The sequence below is a fragment of the Diuraphis noxia genome, unplaced genomic scaffold (genome assembly GCF_037042655.1).
Source record: "Diuraphis noxia isolate RWA-SAM2 unplaced genomic scaffold, SU_Dnox_SAM2 contig0004, whole genome shotgun sequence".
In the NCBI taxonomy this organism is placed as follows: domain Eukaryota; kingdom Metazoa; phylum Arthropoda; class Insecta; order Hemiptera; family Aphididae; genus Diuraphis; species Diuraphis noxia.
In genome coordinates this window covers 8,122,603-8,145,206 of record NW_028301714.1, presented here as the reverse complement: position 1 = coordinate 8,145,206, position 22,604 = coordinate 8,122,603, and the positions used below count along the sequence as shown (strand labels likewise).

General features: G+C 28.2%; 1 protein-coding gene across 4 annotated transcripts in view; it reads right to left on the bottom strand.

Moving 5' to 3' along the window:
* LOC107166447 (uncharacterized) overlaps positions 1 to 12,209 on the bottom strand; it is a 28,245-nt gene extending 16,036 nt beyond the window's left edge. For 2 of the 4 annotated variants that reach the window (XM_089226347.1, XM_089226348.1), the window contains exon 1: positions 2,956 to 3,506. In XM_089226347.1, coding sequence (XP_089082473.1) covers positions 2,956 to 3,070 — 115 coding nt within the window. In that variant the 5' untranslated portion in view covers positions 3,071 to 3,506. Of the gene's footprint in view, positions 1 to 2,955; positions 3,507 to 11,836 lie in introns of those variants that run through there. The other 2 variants (XM_089226350.1, XM_089226349.1) reach the window with 2 other exon arrangements.
* Between the last annotated feature and the right edge of the window lie 10,395 nt (positions 12,210 to 22,604).

The window sequence follows — 22,604 nt, the reverse complement described above, 5'->3', positions numbered from 1 at the left end:
TATTATAGAATTTAACTAACCTGAGTAATAAAATAAAAAAAAAATATTATTACAAATACTAATCGCTGTAATTACTTTAACAGACAATCTAACCTATTTCTGATTTCAAATAAATCACGACGTAAACAGCCGAAAAATATTAATAAAACGTTTTTCCATAGGCATTATACGTTTATAAAAATATCATAATAGAATATAACTACGTTTAGGTAATGTAATATATTTACATAAGAGTCTTGTATTTTATACCTATCTTACATTTCTAAGTATCGATATCAATTGTTGCCAAGTAAAAGGTCTCAACTCTCGAATGTCCTATATAGTTATGCCAAATCTTAGATTGTATTGTGTATCTTATGTTCAATATGAATGTTTAGATAATCAATTTAAAAAAAATCCTAATTAACATTAATTATGTTGTTTGACAAGTTTCAATTTTCATTAATAAATTCTTGGTTTGACGATTTAGTTTTATAGAGTAGTCATCGATCTTTCACTTTCCTTACACACGATCATGTACAGTTATTGAAATATTCCAGAGTAACTTTATTACAGAGTTTTAAATGCTTAGTGCTTAGAGCAGTATAATAATATTCGAATAGGTAGGTACCAAAATAATTTCACCACGTTTATATAGTATAATTAAAAATATTAGTTGACATTTAGTTCATTCAATTTACATTATTTATAATATGAAAAAGCTTAGTTATAGATCGTTTTCTTAACTATAAGTACTATATGGTAATTGTGTTGTATATTCTATTTATTTTAATTGAATTACGCTTATCAATATTATATAAAAAAAAAAGTATATATTATTAATATTTTAGACTATTAAAAATCGTTGGTATAAATCTAAATTCTCAATATTTTAAATCAATTTCTATAATTTTTTTTTGTTTTTAAACTTCAAATGTCCCGAGAGTTAATCATATTAAAATTTACAATTTATAGTGATATGTACCATTTATACATCATTGATTTAAAATCCAGCGATTCATCTAAATAACATAATACTGCGTGAATATTATAAATAAATTAATATTCTAAAGTGCGTATCATTAGTCGTAGTTGTACCTATGTATAATGTTACAATAGATACATAAATATTTGTCACTAAAAATATATATCTAAAAATAATAAATACATAATTTTAAATCTTACAAAAAATTACGTTTCTTATCATAAATATATTTTCAAGCAATTAACCACATACAATTAATTAACATTTGATATAGTCAATCTCTATACCTGCTCATTTATGTGATTATTTGTTATATTCACTTATTAAAAAAAAAAAAAAAATACGAAGTAAGTTCAATAACAATTTATAGGTAATATAATAGAAATAGATGAATGTTGTTACCTATACATAATAATAATGTGTTATTAATTCGACGTAATAATCAAAGTACCTATTTAAGCAAAATAATTATATTTTAAGTTCTATTAGGTACCTATGTCCTACACGGCTATACTCTATAGTCTATATGACACATATTTATTACACAAAGACATTATATCTTAATAAACTTAAGAGTACTTTTTAAAAAGGAGACTTTTTTATATGGTTTCTATGAATTATTACATGTCTCCATGATTTATCTTTTATTTTTCAGATATATTACAGATGTATTGTATACAATTTATAAATATCCTACTATATTATGTTCACTTTTAAATATTAAATTGCTTATATTTATGAAGAAAATAGTTATATGTATCTATTTAGTAAAAGTAAAAATAAATAGGTTGAAACTTTATCACACAAAACGTTAGAATATAAAATAAAATTAAAATAATAGGTACATATAACATACAATTTGATAAGCACTTTAGTATTATTATTATTTAAAGCTTCAACAACAAAGGTAATGATAAACTTTTACATTTAATATTCTTCGTGAATTGAAATTCAGGCCAGTGTATTTGTTTTTAGAGAAATCAAGTTTGAAATTCGCAATAAAATTACTAAAGACGGTCAAGTCACCGGTGAACCCGTAGGTTCATTAAAAATTTAATTTCATCTGTGGTTAGACATTTTCTTTCAACCACAAATTCGAGTATAGTATATTGAGATTAAGTATTTTTTGGATGAGATATCTAATCATCAGCATTAGTATATTACCTCATATTCGTACTCATCTTCTACGAGTATATAATTTCTAAAAACGCTTCTATCTTATTTCAACATATTATTTTATAAAAAAAATAAATAAAATTCAACTTCGATCATTAAAAATATAATTTTTTCAACTCATCGATATTATTAAATTATAATAATATGATCTACGATCATCATTGTTTGAAATAATAACGAATGAGTTGAGAATTAATACTTTCCATGATTTCAAAAATTTCACGAAGTATATAGACCACCTATAGGTTATTTTATTAACAAAATAGGTATATTCGTGCCGTGATCAATTTAAACAAAATTTACTACTAGTTGACATTATAACGCTAATCGATGAACCGGTTTTATGAAAATGTTAAGCTGCAGTGTCAATATAATTTATATAATAAAAAAAAATTCTTGAAATAATCATAATTTTACACATTTACAACTAAAATTTTAATCGTTTGTCCTGACAGTTTTTATATTCCGTAACAACTAAATCTGACTATTAATTCACTACAAGTATTCATATTTGTCCACGCTAATTCTCTATAGTTTATCTACTATATACGCATATATAGTTGAACAGTACCATTATCGTAAATTTTCAGTAAATAACGTAACACTTTTTCATTTAAATGCATACGACAGCAGTTTATGTCTTGTCATAAATTTACAAAATAGTCGCGTTTGTAAATAAAAAATAATAAAACGCAGATAATACTTATATTTATATTATATGTATTCATTCGTTACACACTCGACCGCTGTATAGAACATGTTAACTAGAAATTGTTTTAAAAACAGTTAAAATATAGTATATAGGTTAGGCTCACCGGTGTCCTTATGAATCCACGGTGATTGACTGTCCGATGCAGTTTCAGCAGCACCGACGATAGTTTTCAACATGAGCACATTAACTGCTACGAATAAGCACCGCATTTTGGCCATCGTCTCGCGAACGAAATATTATTCGATGTGACTACTATAATATAATATTATAGTATTATTGCTATGACGTGTCTGCAACGGCGACGTTGATGTCGTATGCCCAATACGATTTAGTGGCGAGCGAGTTACAACAATGAAATAAATAAACGTTCGGAGACAAAACGGATTTCGAAAATAATAACAATTATTGTTTTGGAATCGGGGTGTCCGTATATATTATATTGTTATCGTTTTCGGAGGGTTACAACATAATAATATAATAATATATTATTATTCACGAGTCGCGTGGAGGATTGCTGTCGTACGGGGCGCCGTGCTGCCACGATAGGTTTACCGGCATTTTTGATTTTGATTTTTCGCGCGCACACACAAATATACACACACTCACGCACACCTCTACTGAGCCACTTATTGCCGGGCAATGATGAATAATGCTTTCGGTCCGGCCCCGGAGAGTATCGTTCGCTCGCGCGCCACGACGGGGGGGTAAAGCTCCCAGACACGTCTGCGGGGGGAACCTGTTGGCTGGGCCGGGTGATGGTGGAGGTGATGTTTTTGGTAGTAGGGTGGGAGGAGGATCCATATTTTCCCGGGAGAGGGGGAACGTCGACGGATTTGTGAATGAAATTGAACGTTCGACCGGTTACGACGGGCGGAGGACTCTCTTTCTTCTCCGCGTTTCCTGCAGTGCGGTACACACTCCATGATGTCTGTCTTGCCGTTCGTCTAAGTCTCCTTCTCTCCGTCTCTCTTTCTCTCTCATTCCACATCTTTCACTCACTCACTCAATCATTCTGCTGGACTGGTTTTGCAATACACACGCGCAGTCGTATAGTGCTTTTTTTAATAGAAATTGAAATCGTTACTGGCGTGGATACGATACTTACTCGCCTCTCCTCTTCTCTATATGGCGACGATAATACTCACGCTGAACGTATAGCTAGGTATATACCCGGTATGTGGTGATAGATATGCGAATGAGTGTGTGTTGTAGGTATGTGCGTATATGAATCTGCTGTCGGCCGACTCATGACCTCTGCCTGATACTAAAATGGATATTGTTGGAAAGCAGAAACGTTTTTTTATTTTGTTTTTCAATGAATGATCCACGGCGAGCATCGTTTTTATTATATTCTATATAAAACATAGGTATAATATTATCAATAACACAATAACTGTTTTTCTATTTATAATATAAGCCATTTTCAACGTCAAAATATGTAGGTGATGTTAATAAGGTACATAACATGCGTATATTTACTATTTGATATGACGTTTTCTCGTAATCTTTACGATGCAGCTTGAATGAGTTAATAATATTATGTATGTCAGTTAACTTTTACGATAACTTTGTGTTCGTGAATTTAATACCTATATTCTAGGTAAGAAAATAATACGAGTCGCACTCTTGATGAACGTAGATATAGGTAATAGATTGCTGTTTATTTTACAACAATCTTTAAATACTACATAAAAACTCATTGACAAAATAACAAATCTCTTCACTAGAAGTGCATATTTTTTGGTGTTTGTCTCTTAAGCTAAAAAATTAATTGCATTGTTTTAAAAATAATAATTTTATGTGCTATGGACTTAAAACCTCTGTAACTTCTAATATAGTGTCAATGGACGCACCCTTCAGTCAAGCCTCCAAACCTGGTAAAAAATCTCATATTTACTTATTGTTTTGTTATGTTACAGATTGTAAATATATTTATATTATAAAATTAAAAAAAAAAACTTCTTATATGTACAAATAGGTATATATCGTATAATACATAAGTAAATTGATTTGTTTTTAATTTTAAAATTTTTGATTTGTCCGTCAATTTTGTAGTCGTCTAAATAAATTTAAAAAAAAAAAACTATTTATGAATTTATGATATTAGGACTATGATCATTTTTTATTTGATATGTTCTAGTAAGATATTTTATTTGAGAACTAAAATTCAAACAATAAATCAATTACAATTAACTTTGGATAATATGTTTTACTGTCATATTACTTTGTTCTATATTTCCCACGTACTGCAACACATACATACAGCTAGACTCTTGTAAAATTAATGATCAAAGCATATTGCAACTTACCATAATATTTTCAAATTATATTGACTAAGAAAAACCTTATTTTGAAGTACATATTTTTGACCGTCAATCATTCTGACAGTGATCAAATAAAAATGAAACCATCTATTGTCAAACTTGAAAGTTGTAGTTCAATTTATTTTATATGTAAAAAAAAAATGTAGTTATATTGAGTGTACTGAAGTATAAATTATACTCTATACTGGTCAGAGTATAATGTGTATTATAAGTACGTATATATTGAAAATATTTGACTTGAGAGGACCCTACACACATATTTGTTGTCTCCGTTTTACACGTGCGTAACATACTAACATAGCGATTTACGATTAGCAGATCACGTTCAATTCCGTTAGTTTAAAAATTAGACTCAATAATTAGAGTAAATTGACCGATTATGAATATTTATGGTAAGAACATTATCTGTGTTTATATGTAGGTTTTATACGATTTCATAGTTTTTAAGTGAGTTATGAGCATTTTTAATTTGCCACATACAAACACAGTTAATGTTCTTAATATCAAATTTCATAATAGGTCGATTCACTCTAATTTTTAGACTAACGAAGCTAAACATAAATTTTCTATATTATCCACTTGTAAGACGGAGACAACAAATGGTCGTGTAGCACTGTAGCGTACTCTTAATGTTCGATCTAAAGACTGGCCGATAATAAATAGTATTTTAACTACCTAGCTGAACTAGTTCAACCACATATTGAAATGGTATCGGAAGATACAACTTTAAATTTGTTCATATGTTATGCGTTAAATGTAATGTTCTAAATTACGAAAATACACACGCGTAACAAAGCTTTGGAAAATCAGAACCCTAAAACGTAAATTTCATAGTCATAACCAAACCACTGTTAAGTGTGAAATGGATCATTATTTGTTTATTATACTGTCATCAAAGATGTCAGAATAAAAATAATGATATGTCAATAAGTGGTTGAGTATTTTTCCCCTGTATTTTAATGAGGCATGACCTAAAAAAACCTGATATTTTGTATCGTACTTTTTTCAATTACATTCCAATAAAAGAGTTGAAACTATTTATTTGTATAAAATTTTTTTCACAAGTTTTGAGAACGAAGATTTTTACAATCGATAAAAGTTTGCAATATCTATTATAAGGTTATTGATTTGAGTAAAGCGAAGGTTTTTCCGTCGTTATAATATAATGATGTGTGGGTTGTTTTTTAAATTTTTTTTTAAAATACATTTTTGGATATTGTAGAAAAGTAAAAAGATTTTTATATCAAATAAATTTACTAGAAATTTTAGCAATGGCAGAAAATTCATCGTCTGTCCTAATAGGTGGTAGTCAATTATTCATTTTACATACTTTTTATTTTTAATCTTCAATCAATTAGTTTAGGTTAACAGTTCTGCAACGAATAATGAAGACTAAACGAGCAGATATAGAGTAAAAGTACCTAAGTAAACATGCTAGTGGATATATTTCATCTGCGAGGAAAATCGAGGAATCAGAGTTACCTATATGGGTTTGTATTGTTAAATTGCGTTTCTGTATGGCAATAAACAAACCATTACTCAAAATTTGTTAGAAAAAAAAAGTTGTATCCAATCAAAAAATATATTTATGTTAACATTTAACATTTAATAGAAGTTTTTGATATTTTAAGCTTTTAATTAAAAACCTTAACAGTATTTTGAATATTTCAATTAATTTAAAAAATTTATAATATGTAACTTTTTTTGTAAACAAATCAAAACTAAATGCTCTTAACACTGTAATTATATAATCCTTAAATGTATAAATACGTGGTTGTATGTTCTTAGGAATATTTTTTTGTACATATTGTTATTTGTTGTACGATTGTATAAGATAATCTGAGGTGATGAGAATAATAATTTGACTCAAATATCTTTTAATTCGATCTAAAAATTCAGACAGTATTTAATGGTGTGTTATATAATATTATACAATATTTATATACTTTTGAGGTTAAAATATTTTATACGAAAAAAAAAAAAGGTTTCTTGAAATACGTTTGAACGTTAACAATTTAAATGTCGTATTAAAACTAAAACTATGTTCGCTATCATGTATTGAGATCGACAAACATAGATTCGCTACCACGTAATTGTTTCAAAAGCGTAAATAAAAGTTCTTATAAAACAGCGAAGTAAGTACCTATGTAGATAGACATAATAGGTAGTCAAAAAATACATTTTTTTTATACGTAGTTCCAATAAGGATCATATGCTTCACGATAAGCGCCGTAGATAACAATTTCTGTACAGGTACCTACCGACAGGTGTTTTTCTTTTCGACGCAACGAATAAGCTTTAGTAAGTCACGCAAAAATCTAAAGTAATAATATTAATAATCAGCCACGAAACCGAAACGAGTAGATATATTATATATCTATAATACCTCATAATATGCAGACGCATTTTGTACGCGTCGGATATTTTAATAGCTCGATCGCGTGACCCCGATGACCGGATAATCGTAGAGCACTGAAATGTATCCAAAAAAAAAAAAAAAAACATTAAAACGATTACGACTACCGACAGGATTCGAGCGAGAAAGCATAACGGCTAAAAAATATGTATTGGTAAACGAAACCGAATGTTCGCACGGAGAGAAAGTGGTGGGCGCGCGCATGGGGTTCAGTGACGGCGTCCCTATATTATACGACTCTCGATAGGTATAACCGCAGCAACATCAACTGCAGAAGCAGTGGCAGCAGATGATCCACATGCTAATTGTAACACGACTGAGGCAGAGGGAAAAAAAACACATTTGGACTTGCGAGCAACGAAACTTGTCAAACTGCATTTCTGAATATAATACGACCGAAATTTTAGCGATTGCCCCCGCGGGTCCTTTAGATGTACCTACCTATACACATATAGTATAGGTATATAATATAATGTAATATATATATATATATATATATATAACTATATAAGTTTACTAGACTAATAAATATTTTTCTAGACACTCCTAAATGTACGCTAAACTACAATTAGTAAACGATGAAAGTCTATATAACCGAAAATATCTAATCACTATGTCTGTGTGTGTGCGCGAAACAAAAAAATACATATTATAGCAATATTATAATTGAATATTATTATTTCCGTTACAGGTATTGCAGGTATTATATATGGCGTTATCGAGTGTGCGTGTCAGTTCTATAAATGTTTTATTGCCACATTGTTTTCTCGACTGCTGCTATCCTCGTACAACCTAACCTAACCCAAAGTATTTATCTTTTGTCCTCTCCAACACAATCTGGGCTATCTATACCTATCCACTCGTATAAGGCCTACAACCAGCGAATAAATAACGCTTTCGGCGGCATTCACAGAAGATTACTTTGGGTTCCGTTCATATCTCGGATGTAACAAGACGCGTTGTAGATCATTATTTTCAGTGCACGGTATGCAAGCTTATATTTTGAAAATTTTTCTAAATTTAATAATATCAACCAGTTTACCGCTAGAGTATAGATAAATTATTGAGTTCATAATGTTATTGTTTCATATTTATTATTGGGGCACTAACTAAATAGTTCAAAAGTTAACTATTTTCAAACTTTCAAATTTAACTACCCAGTTAAACTATATTGTATTGTAATAACTTGGCTTTTTCCAATTCATATCAAAAATAATACGTTAAGTTAAAACCATGTTTATACATCAACACATATTTTTTATTAAGTCTTATTAATCAATTATTTTTCAATCACGTTTATAAACGCTTGTTTTATCTATACAAATAAACAAATAAATATTCATTGATATTAAATTATTGGCCGATTGAAAATTCCACCAATTTACAGGTAGTCGATTTTAGAGTCGGATTTATAACATGTAAATTTAACGGATACATATTTTTACCTGAAAAAAAAAATTTGATTCCACCGATACGTATTTTTGACCTGAAAACACGTAAACTCCACCAATGGTAAATCCACAGATTACACTGTTTTTAGTATAGCTACGAATCAACTTTCGACTGACTTATCTGAACTTCATCTTAAAGACCGCAGATAATACCATATACTTATATACTGACTACTCTCATATATTAACTAGTGATCAAAATTGATTATTATATATTTTATTTTAATATTGGGTAAAAAAAAATATAAGTATCTAAATATAATATGTATAACTAATAAATCTGTATATAAATTATGTAGGTACGAATTACCTACGAAATGTTAATTATTATTAACAATTTCCATTTTTTCTATTTGATTATTAAATCATTTTTTTTTTAAATTATTGTATTTTAATACAATAAATATATTATATAATATATCTGTACCCAAATAAATTATGTTGTCTTAGTTAATTAGATTGGATTTGGATACTTTTATTTCAGGTAAACAAGACATACCAGTGGATTTAGCATTTTTTTTTTTTTTTGGTAAAATAAATTTACATGAAGAAAAGGCTTAAAAGGTCGCAATCAGTGGAATTTATATGAGCGTGAATTATTTAATAGACACAATTATAATATGCCTATTGCCTAAGCCACGGATGGCGGGCATGTACCGTTTCCGCCAAAATTTGAAGTGACCGATTCCGCCATCGTTCGTTTCCGCAAATCTACCTGGTATGGTAAAATTATTATAATTTTATATATTATAATATTATAATTTATTATATATTAATATTCTGTATTAATCTCAGTATTATTCGTATTATTTTTAACATGATATTTATCAAAGTTAGTACTTTTCGTTGTATTCATCACGAGTTGAATTTATTTTTTTGGTAAACTTTTAAAATATGAGTTATAACTTAAAGCATTTGTCTTAAACTTAACTTCATCGTTAACCACTCAAGTTAATAGGTTTCACTATACTTTATCGTACTCGTGATTTACATAATATCGTGTGTATCTATATATGTCACATATTCCTGAACTAGTCAGTATTTAATAGCAAGTTGCAGATATAGGAATGACGTCGGATTAAAATTACAAATATTCAACACGGTATAATACGTGCATAATGCATATATATTATTATTATTATATTACACATTTGTATACAAATATTATACGTACAAATCGTACAATATAACTAGCAACAGTCTAGCCGGAAACGTTAGCGCTTTTAATATACCTATTATGTTTATGTATTACATATATTGTTGACTGAGGTTACAAAAGAAAAGCGAAAGTCTACGACTAGTGAGAGAGACTTTTGGTACCTATACCTATAGAATATTATGGTTTATACAAAACGGTATTATTCGCCCGTAGAAAGAGAAAATGTATTTTTAACACATATTTAATAACACATCCACACGTATGATGTGTGTGTAGTCTACATACCGTTTGACCATGTCAATAGGCCAAAACAAAAAGTATCTGAATCGTATATATTATACGCCGTTTACGTCGGAATATCATAAAAAAAAATTACGTGCACGGGCGTCGAGTAAAATATTAAAAGGTTAATGCCGCCATCGCCTTCGCTGCGCATAGAAAGCACGACGGAAGTTGAGTGATCATAATAATAATATTATTATATTATATTATATATATATATATATATATATATTGATGAATTTTATAACAGCTGTTTAATAATAATAATAATATTATTTTAGCGCTATTACGCCGGTACACAATATTATAATAATATGCAGTTTCATTTTATAGTGGATAACTATTATTATAGGTATCTAATTATTAATTGTATACTAAGTATTGATAATCTATGACCATTTAGGTTCTATATAGTCAGTCATTTATTTTCCTAAAGTACTCGAATACATGATATGTCGGAACAAACTTATATGATTAACTCGTATAAGTATAGAGATTTTTAAATTTAAATTAAATATAATTATATACTTGCAAATAAATTTTGTATGTGAACTTTCAAATTAGTTTTATATATAGGTATATACATAATGTATAATATAATATATATATATATTGCAAAAAAACAACGTTATTTCGAACATACATTTTAGAATTTTACGGCAATCGCTTTAAATTGTGTATTAACTAGAACGGTTAATGTCTCTAACAGCTCAGACACGCCTATTCACATAATAATTCTCCCAAACTATGTGGTTTACTACAGTGGCCTACTCAATATCTATAAATTTCGATATTTTTAATATTTTTTATTGCTTATCATATATTTTAATTATATAGGTAGGTAGTTGGAGAGTTCGTTAATCTACTAGGTTGAAAATGATAAATTTTATAATGTTTAAAAATATTAATTAACGGTCACTAAAATATAATCCACGGCCATACGCATTATAATTATTGGTCCTCAAAAATTATCCTCTGCTAACTGTCATAATAAATATTATTTATATCTAATATGCATTGAGAATAATGTTTAAAATTCCAAATTATTTGGTTGTTGATTTTGTACATTAGTATGAAATACGATCAAAGTACAAAATCTAAGAAAATATTTAAGTTCTCAACATAAGTTGTATACAATATTTTTACTTCAAACATTAAACTGATCTAAATTATTTAAACAATTAGACATTAGTATATATTTAATGTGTATTATATATCTATATACTACCTAAAATAAAGCTTACGATTTAGCTAACTACATATATTATATATTATATGAACAGACAAACTGTTAATGTTTATTAGTTAAAAAAAAAAAAAAATTACAAAAGTTAGATGGTAATAATTCTTACCTTACGTCGGGATGAATGAATAATCAATTGTAATACACTTATAGCCCAGGGCCTAGTAGCACGTGACTGGTAGTCTGTCAATGAAATATTACTTGGAAGCGTATAGAAAGCATAACATCGCTCAGTATGAGGTAACCTACATAACTGTGCGTGTGTACCACTCAAATGTGAATTGTAATGCTGTTATATTTTAATACCTAACCCTAACCGGTTATCAGCGCCAAGCGGTCTGGTAATCAGATGATAGATACGACCAACCAATCCATTAATAACCATGTTAAAAACGAAACAACTTGTGCAAGTTATTTAAATACGAAAATACAACTCTCGGTTGTCGCCACTGTGTCTGGCATAATAAAGAATTTCGACAATCAAAAAAAATTATCGAACTATAAAATGAAAATTAGATGTGAAAAAATTAAAACTGTTAATTTATATTAACAATTTACTGTCAAAGTTGTATAATATTATGTTCGTTGAACTCTTAACGAGTTGAATGAATGAATATTTTAAAGCTTTGATCATTTATTACTATATAAACTAACATCATGACAAGTATTTTTGTAAACATTGATTGTCTATGATAACTGATAAGTGATTCAAATGAAACGAAGTAGTTAAAAAAAACATTCTGTGATTGAACATTATCATGGCGAGCTTATTAATACTTTAATGTATAAACTCATTAATATGTTATTCATATATTATCTTCATTTAAGTATAATATAAAAATCAAATAATTAATAAGAAACTATACTTATGTAATAAAACGTAATAGGTAAAGTACTCTTAATCCAAACCTTAAAATAGTTAGATAATTAAATCAAATAATACAATAAAAAAACAAAATAAATTATGTTTTTTATCATGCTATAGACTGCATTTAATCATATACGATATACCTACTTACTATTAATTATTATTATTGTAAGACACTAATCTGGTTGCACTATTATATAGAAACTGTTGATAATATTCAGCGTTAGTCATGTCACTGTTTCCGATTCTACGATTTACTAAGAAAATAAAAAAAATACTTTCCTACAAATAATATATATCAATAAAATTATTATTATTAATAACGAAAATTATGTTGTACAATGTTCGCCGATGCAATGCGAATATATTAAATAAAATCTTATTTTAATGCAATATTGCATATTATAAATTATAAATTATAATATATATGTATATATATATGTCAGGTAAGCGTTTAGTACTCATGTTCTGTAATGGTTGTTACATTGTAAATACTATCTTGTAACAAATAAATTATTTTAAATGTGATTTTTTTATCTGCCAGTATATGTATAATATATAGGGTTATTCAAAAAAAAAACAGTTACGAATGGTTATAAGTGATAAGTGATAATTGATACATAAAATAAAATAATAATACCTACTGTAAATTTAATTTAATTCGTGACACTTATAAAATATGTTCTATGATATGCCATGCCTTGCCTAAGTTACACGAACAATATATATTATATTATCGACGTTGTCAGATATATGCTGTGCACTAGAACCGGCATACCCGTTGTAATTGAGTCAATTATGCTAATAATTGTACGCGGAACAAGCAATTTGTTTAGATATTTGACATTTTACTGTCAAAAATAAAATAGTCACGTGGAGTATGATCAGGCGACCAATATCAGGCTAGTTTTCATGCAACAGATGAACCATATTGATAATAACCCCTGTATTTCATTATATACCATTTATTTGCTTACTTTGAAAAACTCCTTAAATACTGGTTTTTTTGTTTTATTTTTATAGTGTTATTTTATTTTCTGAGCAAAAAAAGTGATAACAAATTTAATACAAATAATTTACAATTATTGTATAAAATAATATACAATAAATTCATTACGTCGTACTCTCGTACCTAACCTATGTATATTATGTAATAGGTGTATGTTTATTAAATTTTTAGTATATTCTAATATATTATGATCATGGTAATTTCACTAGGGCTAGGTAAATTGAGTCCCGGGAAAAACAAGTAGTAAGTAAATATTTTGACTTATGTTAATCTATATTTATATATAGAAATAATATTTAGATTTATATTGATTAAAAATATTAAAAATATAAATTAATAAAAATTAAATTAAAATAAATGTCATTATTATTATACATTAAATCACATTATTATACACTCCATTTATTTACAAGTTAATCAAAAAAAATTATTACTATTATATAATAATAATATATATATATATACATACCTATGTAGGTACTTTGTAAAAACTCCATTGATATTGATTTAATAAACTCAAATCGGGTAATACCATTACTGGCGTATTTTGGTTATTTGCCTTCTTAGGTTTTTTTCCCTATAAGGTACGATGTTACAAAGTTATCGATTTTTATTGACTGTGAGAGCTTTAGTATTGTTAAGAGTGTATCGTTATTTTATCGTTGGAGAAAAAAGTAATTATATAATTAATAAAAATGCATGTTGCTATTTTTAAAATCATATACATGCAGTCATGAATGTCCACAAATCACAAATAAAAATTTTATAGTGCATATTTTTAAATTTTGAATGCATAATGCATATAAATCGTTTTTCCTTGGGACTCAAATTACCTACTACCTTATTTTTTCCGGGACTCAACTTACCTACTACTAATTTTTCCCCGGGACTCAATTTACCAATCCCGATTTCGCTTACTAAATATTTTAATGTGAAACATACTATTAAACTATCTAGCTACAAAAATTATCAGATTATTAAGCGTAATTCTGACTAACTCATATAGTAAGCGTACCAGCATATACTTTGTGGTATCTTTAAATAAATTTTTTTTTTTTTTTTATTTTTATTTATATTTATGTTGTATATTGCTTTAAATATTAATATATCAAGAAGCTATATTTTATTATAACACTAATCGTAATTTATAAATACACCGAATTTGGAATTCGTTAAACGTACCATCGATAAAGTATTGAATGTGAAATCTTCGAAACTCACCAATGTTTTAATTTGAAACGACATTTATGTTTTACTTTCACAGTTAAATAAAAAAAGACTTATTTATAAAAGTAATTGTTTTGAGATGATGAGACGAGAATACAGTATTCGGATTTTGTAGTTTTAAATGAGACGTTTTGCTGTGTTTGAGAAGTTTCTGCACTTTCTTCATTAATTAATCCTCTAATCACGCTCCTTATAACAACTATTCTAAACAAACAACTTATTCCATATTCCAATGTTTATTAATTTATTAACTTTATTCTAATAATTTTAATTGTCGAATACGTTATCTGTAACTGTATATTTTCATAGGTTTTCGAACCATTATTATTTTATATACCTAGCACTCTTTTATCACAATCTAAATCACAATGTTCACAAATATTATTTTGTAATGTAACTTTATATTATCATTGTTTTGTTTTGATAATTGTTGAGCTATCATATTTACACTAGAAGCCAATAAAAAAAAAATTGTGTTAATATGTATGTCATGTAACATACTCACAACTGTAGTACTTAAGTTAAAAATTATTAAAATAGTAAGATAATCATTATCGACTATTGTGCGTCCTGTAATGACGACTCAACTATCTTCATGTATGATATATTCATTAAAATTGAATCAATGTGCCGCTGTATTTGATTTGAACGAACAAACGTTTGAAACGTATCATCTATATTATTTTGTAGGTACTTACATTATAATATAGGTATAAGTACAGGGTAGTTCCCCACAACCTAAAGCTTCTATGGACAACTGAATTTCAAAGGAAATAGCTGACAGTTATGGGCGAAAACTCTCGCGAGCATAACAGAAACAAGGCACTGTTGCTTAAATAAAAATTCTGTCTAACTGCAGCGGACCAAAATACGGGTTTAACCCCGATCAAAATGTCTCATGAGTTCGAGGCGTCTAGTCGAATTGTTCATAAGTGTTTTTGTAAGCCAGCTGCAGTTGAGAGTTTTGTTGGCACTTGATTGAAGTTTGTCGATGGTTTTAATTCGGAAATCATTGTCGTGAATATAATCATTTTTTATTTGTTACCTACATGGCCACATATTATTTTCCGATATACCAATAATGCAATTTTGTGGATTGATGATGATATGAAAGTACATCATATTATTTTTTAAGTAAATAGCAGAAAAAAGTACCTATACCTTCACCGTTTTTAAAATAAAAATATTTTTATAATAAGATATCATTGGCAAAGTGCCTGCATAGTGTAATTTCTATAAAAATGGTATAGGTATCATGTATCATCTAGTGTTTCTAAGGTCAAATTATAAGACGGAATATCGAGGTATGATATTTTGTCGGAGAACATTTTTTCGCACTCTATGGTGGTGGATCAAGTAATAATAAGAGACGTGTAATTGATATGATATAATTATAACTTTTAAATGTATAATTTTTGTAAAACAGTTGGGTCTAAATGACTAAATGTAGGTATTAACTACTAGGTGGTCGAAAGTTCCTCTCAAAATCTCGTCAATAGTATAATATAATAATTCATTTTTGAACTAATCACCACCACACCAAGAAAATACATTGATTATAAAATACAAATACTTAATTACAACGATATTGTTGTACCTAACGTCCTAACACTAAATTTTAAATTTGAATTACACTGTAAAAAATATTAGCTGTTTATTTTATGCAATAAATATTTATTTAGTTTCATATCAATATTAAATATCATGTATTGACAATACATTACTTGCATACGATTTCGCTTGAATTAATTAAACAACTAAACAAGATATTTGAAGAAAAAAAACACGTTTTTCTTAAAATCCGTATAGTGTAGATACTTGTCTAAAGGTTAAAATATCATTGAACAGGATATTTTTAAACTAGTTGTTACCATCGATTGAGCCCAACTACGAGATTTTTAGATGTATATTCAAACACAAATTATCCGATTGTTAACCTACTAGAAACAAAATTTAATGAACTTTCCTTTACAATAAAATTAGTGAAACCGAAAAAGGAAATTTATAAATTCATAATATCTACATATATCTATTATCTATGTACCGATAATATGTTTTTAAATGATTTTAGTAATTAATTTTTGAATATGAAATAAAATAAAATGTTTTCGATAAAATAAAAATATATACTTTCCTCCTCTATTATAATAAATTAATAAGCACTTTATAAACGAGCGAAGGTCTAGAATGAAAAATACGAGACTATAGACTATATGGAAACAAACGTAGTAGGTTCAGGCACATATACAAGGAGATTTTGGGGGTTCTAACCCCCCCCCCCCATCCCCAAAAAATAAAAATATATTCCTAATATAGTAATATTCCTATATACTTACTTCTGAACAAATGGCAACATAAAATTTTGATATTTAGCATAACAATAGTCACATTAAAAATAATAAGTGAGGAGGGAGAAATTGATTTATTATGTTGTTGTACAATTTATACCACTAAAATTGTATTCTGTGTACGTGCCTGAGTAGATATAAGTAAGATAATAGACTTAGGTTCGTGCAACTTTGTTTCTCCTTATCACCTAGGAACCTGAAATAAAAAAAATGCATTTACAACATCTACAAGGCGTACTAATTAATATATTTAGGTACTGTGTACTCATGAGTGATGGATCTAGAATTTTATTATTTTTTTATGTGAAGGCCGATGAGAGTAGTAAAAATTATTAAAAATAAACCTTTTAATACACTCAAATTATACATTGTAAACTCCTAGAATGTTGTTTAGCATAAAATTTAATATAAGTTATTTAATATTTTAATATAAGAGCAGAGTCAACTTTTAGACTCAAAATACGATCCTAATATCGTACAAAAAACCTTGAATTCCCTTAATAGTAAAGCTGATGAACTTGTTATATATATATTTTTTTTTTTATGTCAAATAATTTAAAAATCTGTACTCACAGTTACAATAAGAAGTATATTGAATACCAATAGTCTGCAGTGTAAGTTGTAAAATGGCATGTACGTCACATGCAATCATTAAAAAATCGCCAGTTTATTAACTTAGATTATATAGAGGGGCCCCCTATAATCTATCATTCTTATTTATTATTTATAATTACTGTGACTGCTTTGGAAGTGTTTCGTTATGTGCGTGCATAAGCGTAGTGTAGCCAAGAGAATTATAAAAAATATCTCAGTAAAAATAAAACGCAAATAAAGCAAAATAACGTTCAAAGCTCTATGTTTAGAATAGGATTTAATTCGATACGTACCTGCTGCTAACGGGTGAAATAATAAAATATATTATATAAAGTGAAATGGATTTTTGCAGTACTATAATGATATTGTCGTTCCAACGAGAATGTCCACATAATAATATAGGTCCGTCGATACTTGTAATAATATTCTGTGCATATAGTACATACATTATATATATAACACGTAGGTATCATCGGCATTCACCTCACGCAGTTTATTGATTTATTTGCAGCAGTTTCGATACCAACACGCGACTGTCGTATACAATATCATTTTCTTTTTGGTCGAAGAATATATTATAATATTATATTATATTATAATAAAACATTATACACTGTCACTGTATATATTTTATATATATATATAATACAGATACCTATGCACATATTATTAGTATTACTGAACACATTATTTTCACGCGATGCCCAATACGCGTTATATATTTTTATATTATTATTATTATTATCATATACATATAGGTACGTGATTTGCTTGTCTAACGCTCGCCGGAATCGAATCGAAACAATGCCAATAAGTTTCACTTAAATCTATATCGAGAACATTATTATGAGAGGTGGCAGCGGTGCGGCGGCGGCTTGCAGATGCACGATATAAATATATATATATAATAAAATACGTATATCAATGTACATGAAATATAATAATATATATAATTACACCGCGACGTCCGCATTTATTGTGGATAATTTTTGGCGATGAGAAGAGAAATCGTCGTGACATTTACCTCTCTATAACGAGCTCGGCGCGTCGTTAATCGTATATTAAGCAGAGACGTTATGTTCATTATATATTATGTCGTACACATTTCTATAGTATCTATATAATATTATAATTTATAAACAAAAATATTACCCTTCGCTGTACAATAAGTGGAATCATAGGTACTATGCGCGATTACCGAAATATACCTAATATATTATGCACACGCGCTGTATACAGGTTGATTCATCGAGCGGCGAGCATGCACTCTTAGTCTCTCACCCTCTTTTTCGTCTTTTTAAATAATGAAGTTACTCAAAATCGCAAATTTAAAATTTTCGAATATTCTTAAAGAACGTAGTATAAAATTCTTGACATTGTTTAGTTCTGTCAAGTGACACTTCTGATTTTCAAATGAAAACTCCCATTTTCTTGCACTTTAGCAGATAATTTTTCTGAAAATTTTGACGTATTAAAATATCAAAATTCGAACCATAATCTTTTGAGTTATTTAACTTAGTGTACTAAAAATAATAGTTTCATTATAATGAGTTGGAGAGAGATATGAGGGGGTTATGGTAATTTGAAAAGTTTAGTAATTTATAAGTAGTTCATTATTAATATTTACATTGATGAAAATAGTTCAAGCATAATAAATATTAGATTCAATATTACATACCTATATATTTCTTGTGTTTGTAAAAAAAAACTATTATCTTTGATACAAACATTTTATTAATTAAAAAAACTGCTCATTTTAATTTATAATGAGACAGGTGCAATAAAATTTCCAAAATACTATCCGCACAATAATTTTTACAGTAGAATAACAGGAAGGGTTTGGAGGCGAGTTTGGATCACCTGCAAAGGACATTGTTCAGGTATCTAGTGTACAAACAATCTCAATAATTTAAAACTGTATAGGTACGGCCTTTAAGTGTATTTATAAAAATTCCTAAAATTAGAATTTAGGTAAATTCATTATGAAACGAAAAATGGGGGTGAGCGCATATTGTTTGGCGAATCGCCCTGTATGTATACCGACAACACATATTATATTCTTATACACGTTTTTGATAATTTTCGACGGCGTCGTCGCCGCGGCCGGAACGCTTTCTACACTGCAGCTCATTTATAATATATTATATGCGTATAAATAATAATAATGATATCGTGTGTACCTAAGTGCGCCGCCGCCGTCGTGGATTTAATAATATTCTCATTTTATGCCAGTTAGGTATAATATAATGTATTATAATATTCTCCGGGCAACCGGTAATTATCGCGTGCCCGTCCGACTATAGAGGAGGCACCGTTCTAATAGCATCTGCACACGTCCACGCATTACGACAATATCCCAATAATATATTATTATTGTGCAATAAATAACCACTGGGTATGTATTAGGTATATACAATTATTACAATTCATGAGTCATATGCCTACTGCCTGATAAAACATCGTCTTCAGAGATCTTCCGTTATTTTATGAAACAGTAGGAACATATTTATCGACTTTTGTATTTTTTGTATATAACTATAATAATATTATAATCATAATACCCAGCATATGTTTTAATTACTATATTATACAATTTGAAGAGAGACAAATTGCATATTCGATTTGGGTGTATTCCCAAGACTATCAAATATAATCAGGGCTCGGATTTTATAGCGTTAGCTAATTGTTATAGGATAGCCGTACAGATAAAAATATCAGAATGAGCTATACATTTGGTTTATGCATCGTGGACTCCAAATATATAAGACTTTTTGATGCAGTTTTTGCACATTTGAAGTATTTTAGATTTTTAGTGCTATTTTTAAAGTTTTGAGTGTTATTTTTTGCTGATTTGCATTAAATAACATTTTATTTTGTATTTTCATGAATCTAGTCTATTTTATGTGGTATGAAAAATAAAAATTTTGTTATTTATTAAAATTATATTTTGTTTAAGTCCATAGGATAAATGTAAATACTCATATTTTTGTTCATACTAAAATCTATTTTAAAGTAGTCTGGCGAATTAGTATAATTAGTAAACAATTATGACTATATAGTATAAAGTATATATATATATATATTGTGTAGAATATTCTGTAGTACATTCGTACGTATTTTTATATAAATTGCAAACAGAATAAATTTAGATTTTTGCTATTTTTCATGTCTTGAGCGTTTATTTTAAGATTTTTTAGGTCATATTACAGCGCATGTTACAGTTGTTTTCAATGCTTTAAAATCCGAGCCCTGAATATAAAATACAGGGTGGTCCATTTAAGTGGGTATACACTAATTATCTCAAAAAATATTAACTTTTTTTGAATTTTGTTTTTAACTTTTAGGTTTATGTTTTTGTAAAACCGTATATTTTAATTTTTTTCACCCTTATATTTATTGGTGAAACTACTTTCAACTTTTGATTTTCAAATGGTAACATAATTAAAATATCATGAATTAATAAAACCATTTTTATTGAATTGGTCTTAAAAATTATTAGAAAAATAGTAAAAATCACTAATACTTTGATAGGAGCTGTATCTCACAAACCAATCAACAAAAATTAAAATATTAACACGTGAATTCACGAAAAAAATGGTTTTATTAATTCATGATATTTTAATTATATTATGTTACCATTTGAACATCAAAAGTTGATTGTGGGTCACCAACAAATATAAGGATGAAAAAAATTAAAATATTATACGGTTTTTGAAAACATAAACCTAAAAAATTAAAAAATTAATTTAAAAAAAGATTATTACTTTTTGAGATAATTTGTGTACCCACTTAAATGGATCATCCTGTATTATCATATATTTTAGATGTAAAACGTGTTTATGAGGTGGTTAATCAGAAAATATATTATTATTATTTATTTACCTAATATTATACATTGATCGGTCACAAACTATCGGTATCTTTTAGAATGAATATTGTTTAGAACTATTTCTTACGTTTTATTTGAAATAAAAAAAAAATAATAATAATAATAATACAAATCGCCATTTAAACGATTCTAAAATTTATTTTATTTCTCGACATATTGCCTTGTACTCAAGTATTTGAATCGAATGAATCATCCCCTATAAAACTCGTCCTTTTTTAAATTGGAATCGTACTGAGGCGACAACTTTTTTCATAATGGGTTTATTGACAAAAAATATCGCGATTAACGTCTATCGTGTGTAGGTACTAACTACGGATACAATATTACGAATATTAGGTAACCTCCATAAGCTTAGCAGTACAACACTATCAGACATCCATGAAATACATCCCTAAAAATTTGTTAGTAATTTGTTGACGTTGTCGGGTTATATTCTCAGCATTTTTTGGACTTGATTTTCGCCTGTTGAGCTTTTTTAAGTGTGTGCTGCTTGCCAAACAGCACAACTTTATGTTAACGAAATTGTTCACGAACAAAAAATGTCGAAGTCAATTAGTCGGCGGTACGAATAATTTGTCTCTCGCAAAATAATAACATATTTTATTGAATTTGCTGCACTCCCTAGAAAATGTCCATAAATGCATCTGATATATTGCCTCATGCACTCTCAAAATTGAGTTGAGTACTAACGAACAGTCAGATAATGTTTATAGACCGAAAACAAAAAATTAATTGAAAACCGTCAGTTTATGACTGCGCGCTATTGTTTTGAATTATTTTAACGGATTTTGGCCCCGACGAGTGAAAGCGAACACGTTTCAAAGCTGACGCAAGACGTTCGCTAAATGTTAACGACCCGACATGCCGAAATCCCCAGTGGCGTCATTAAGAGTTTATTTCGGGGAGGGGGTTTAGCAAAATTGAGATTACAAAATACGTGTT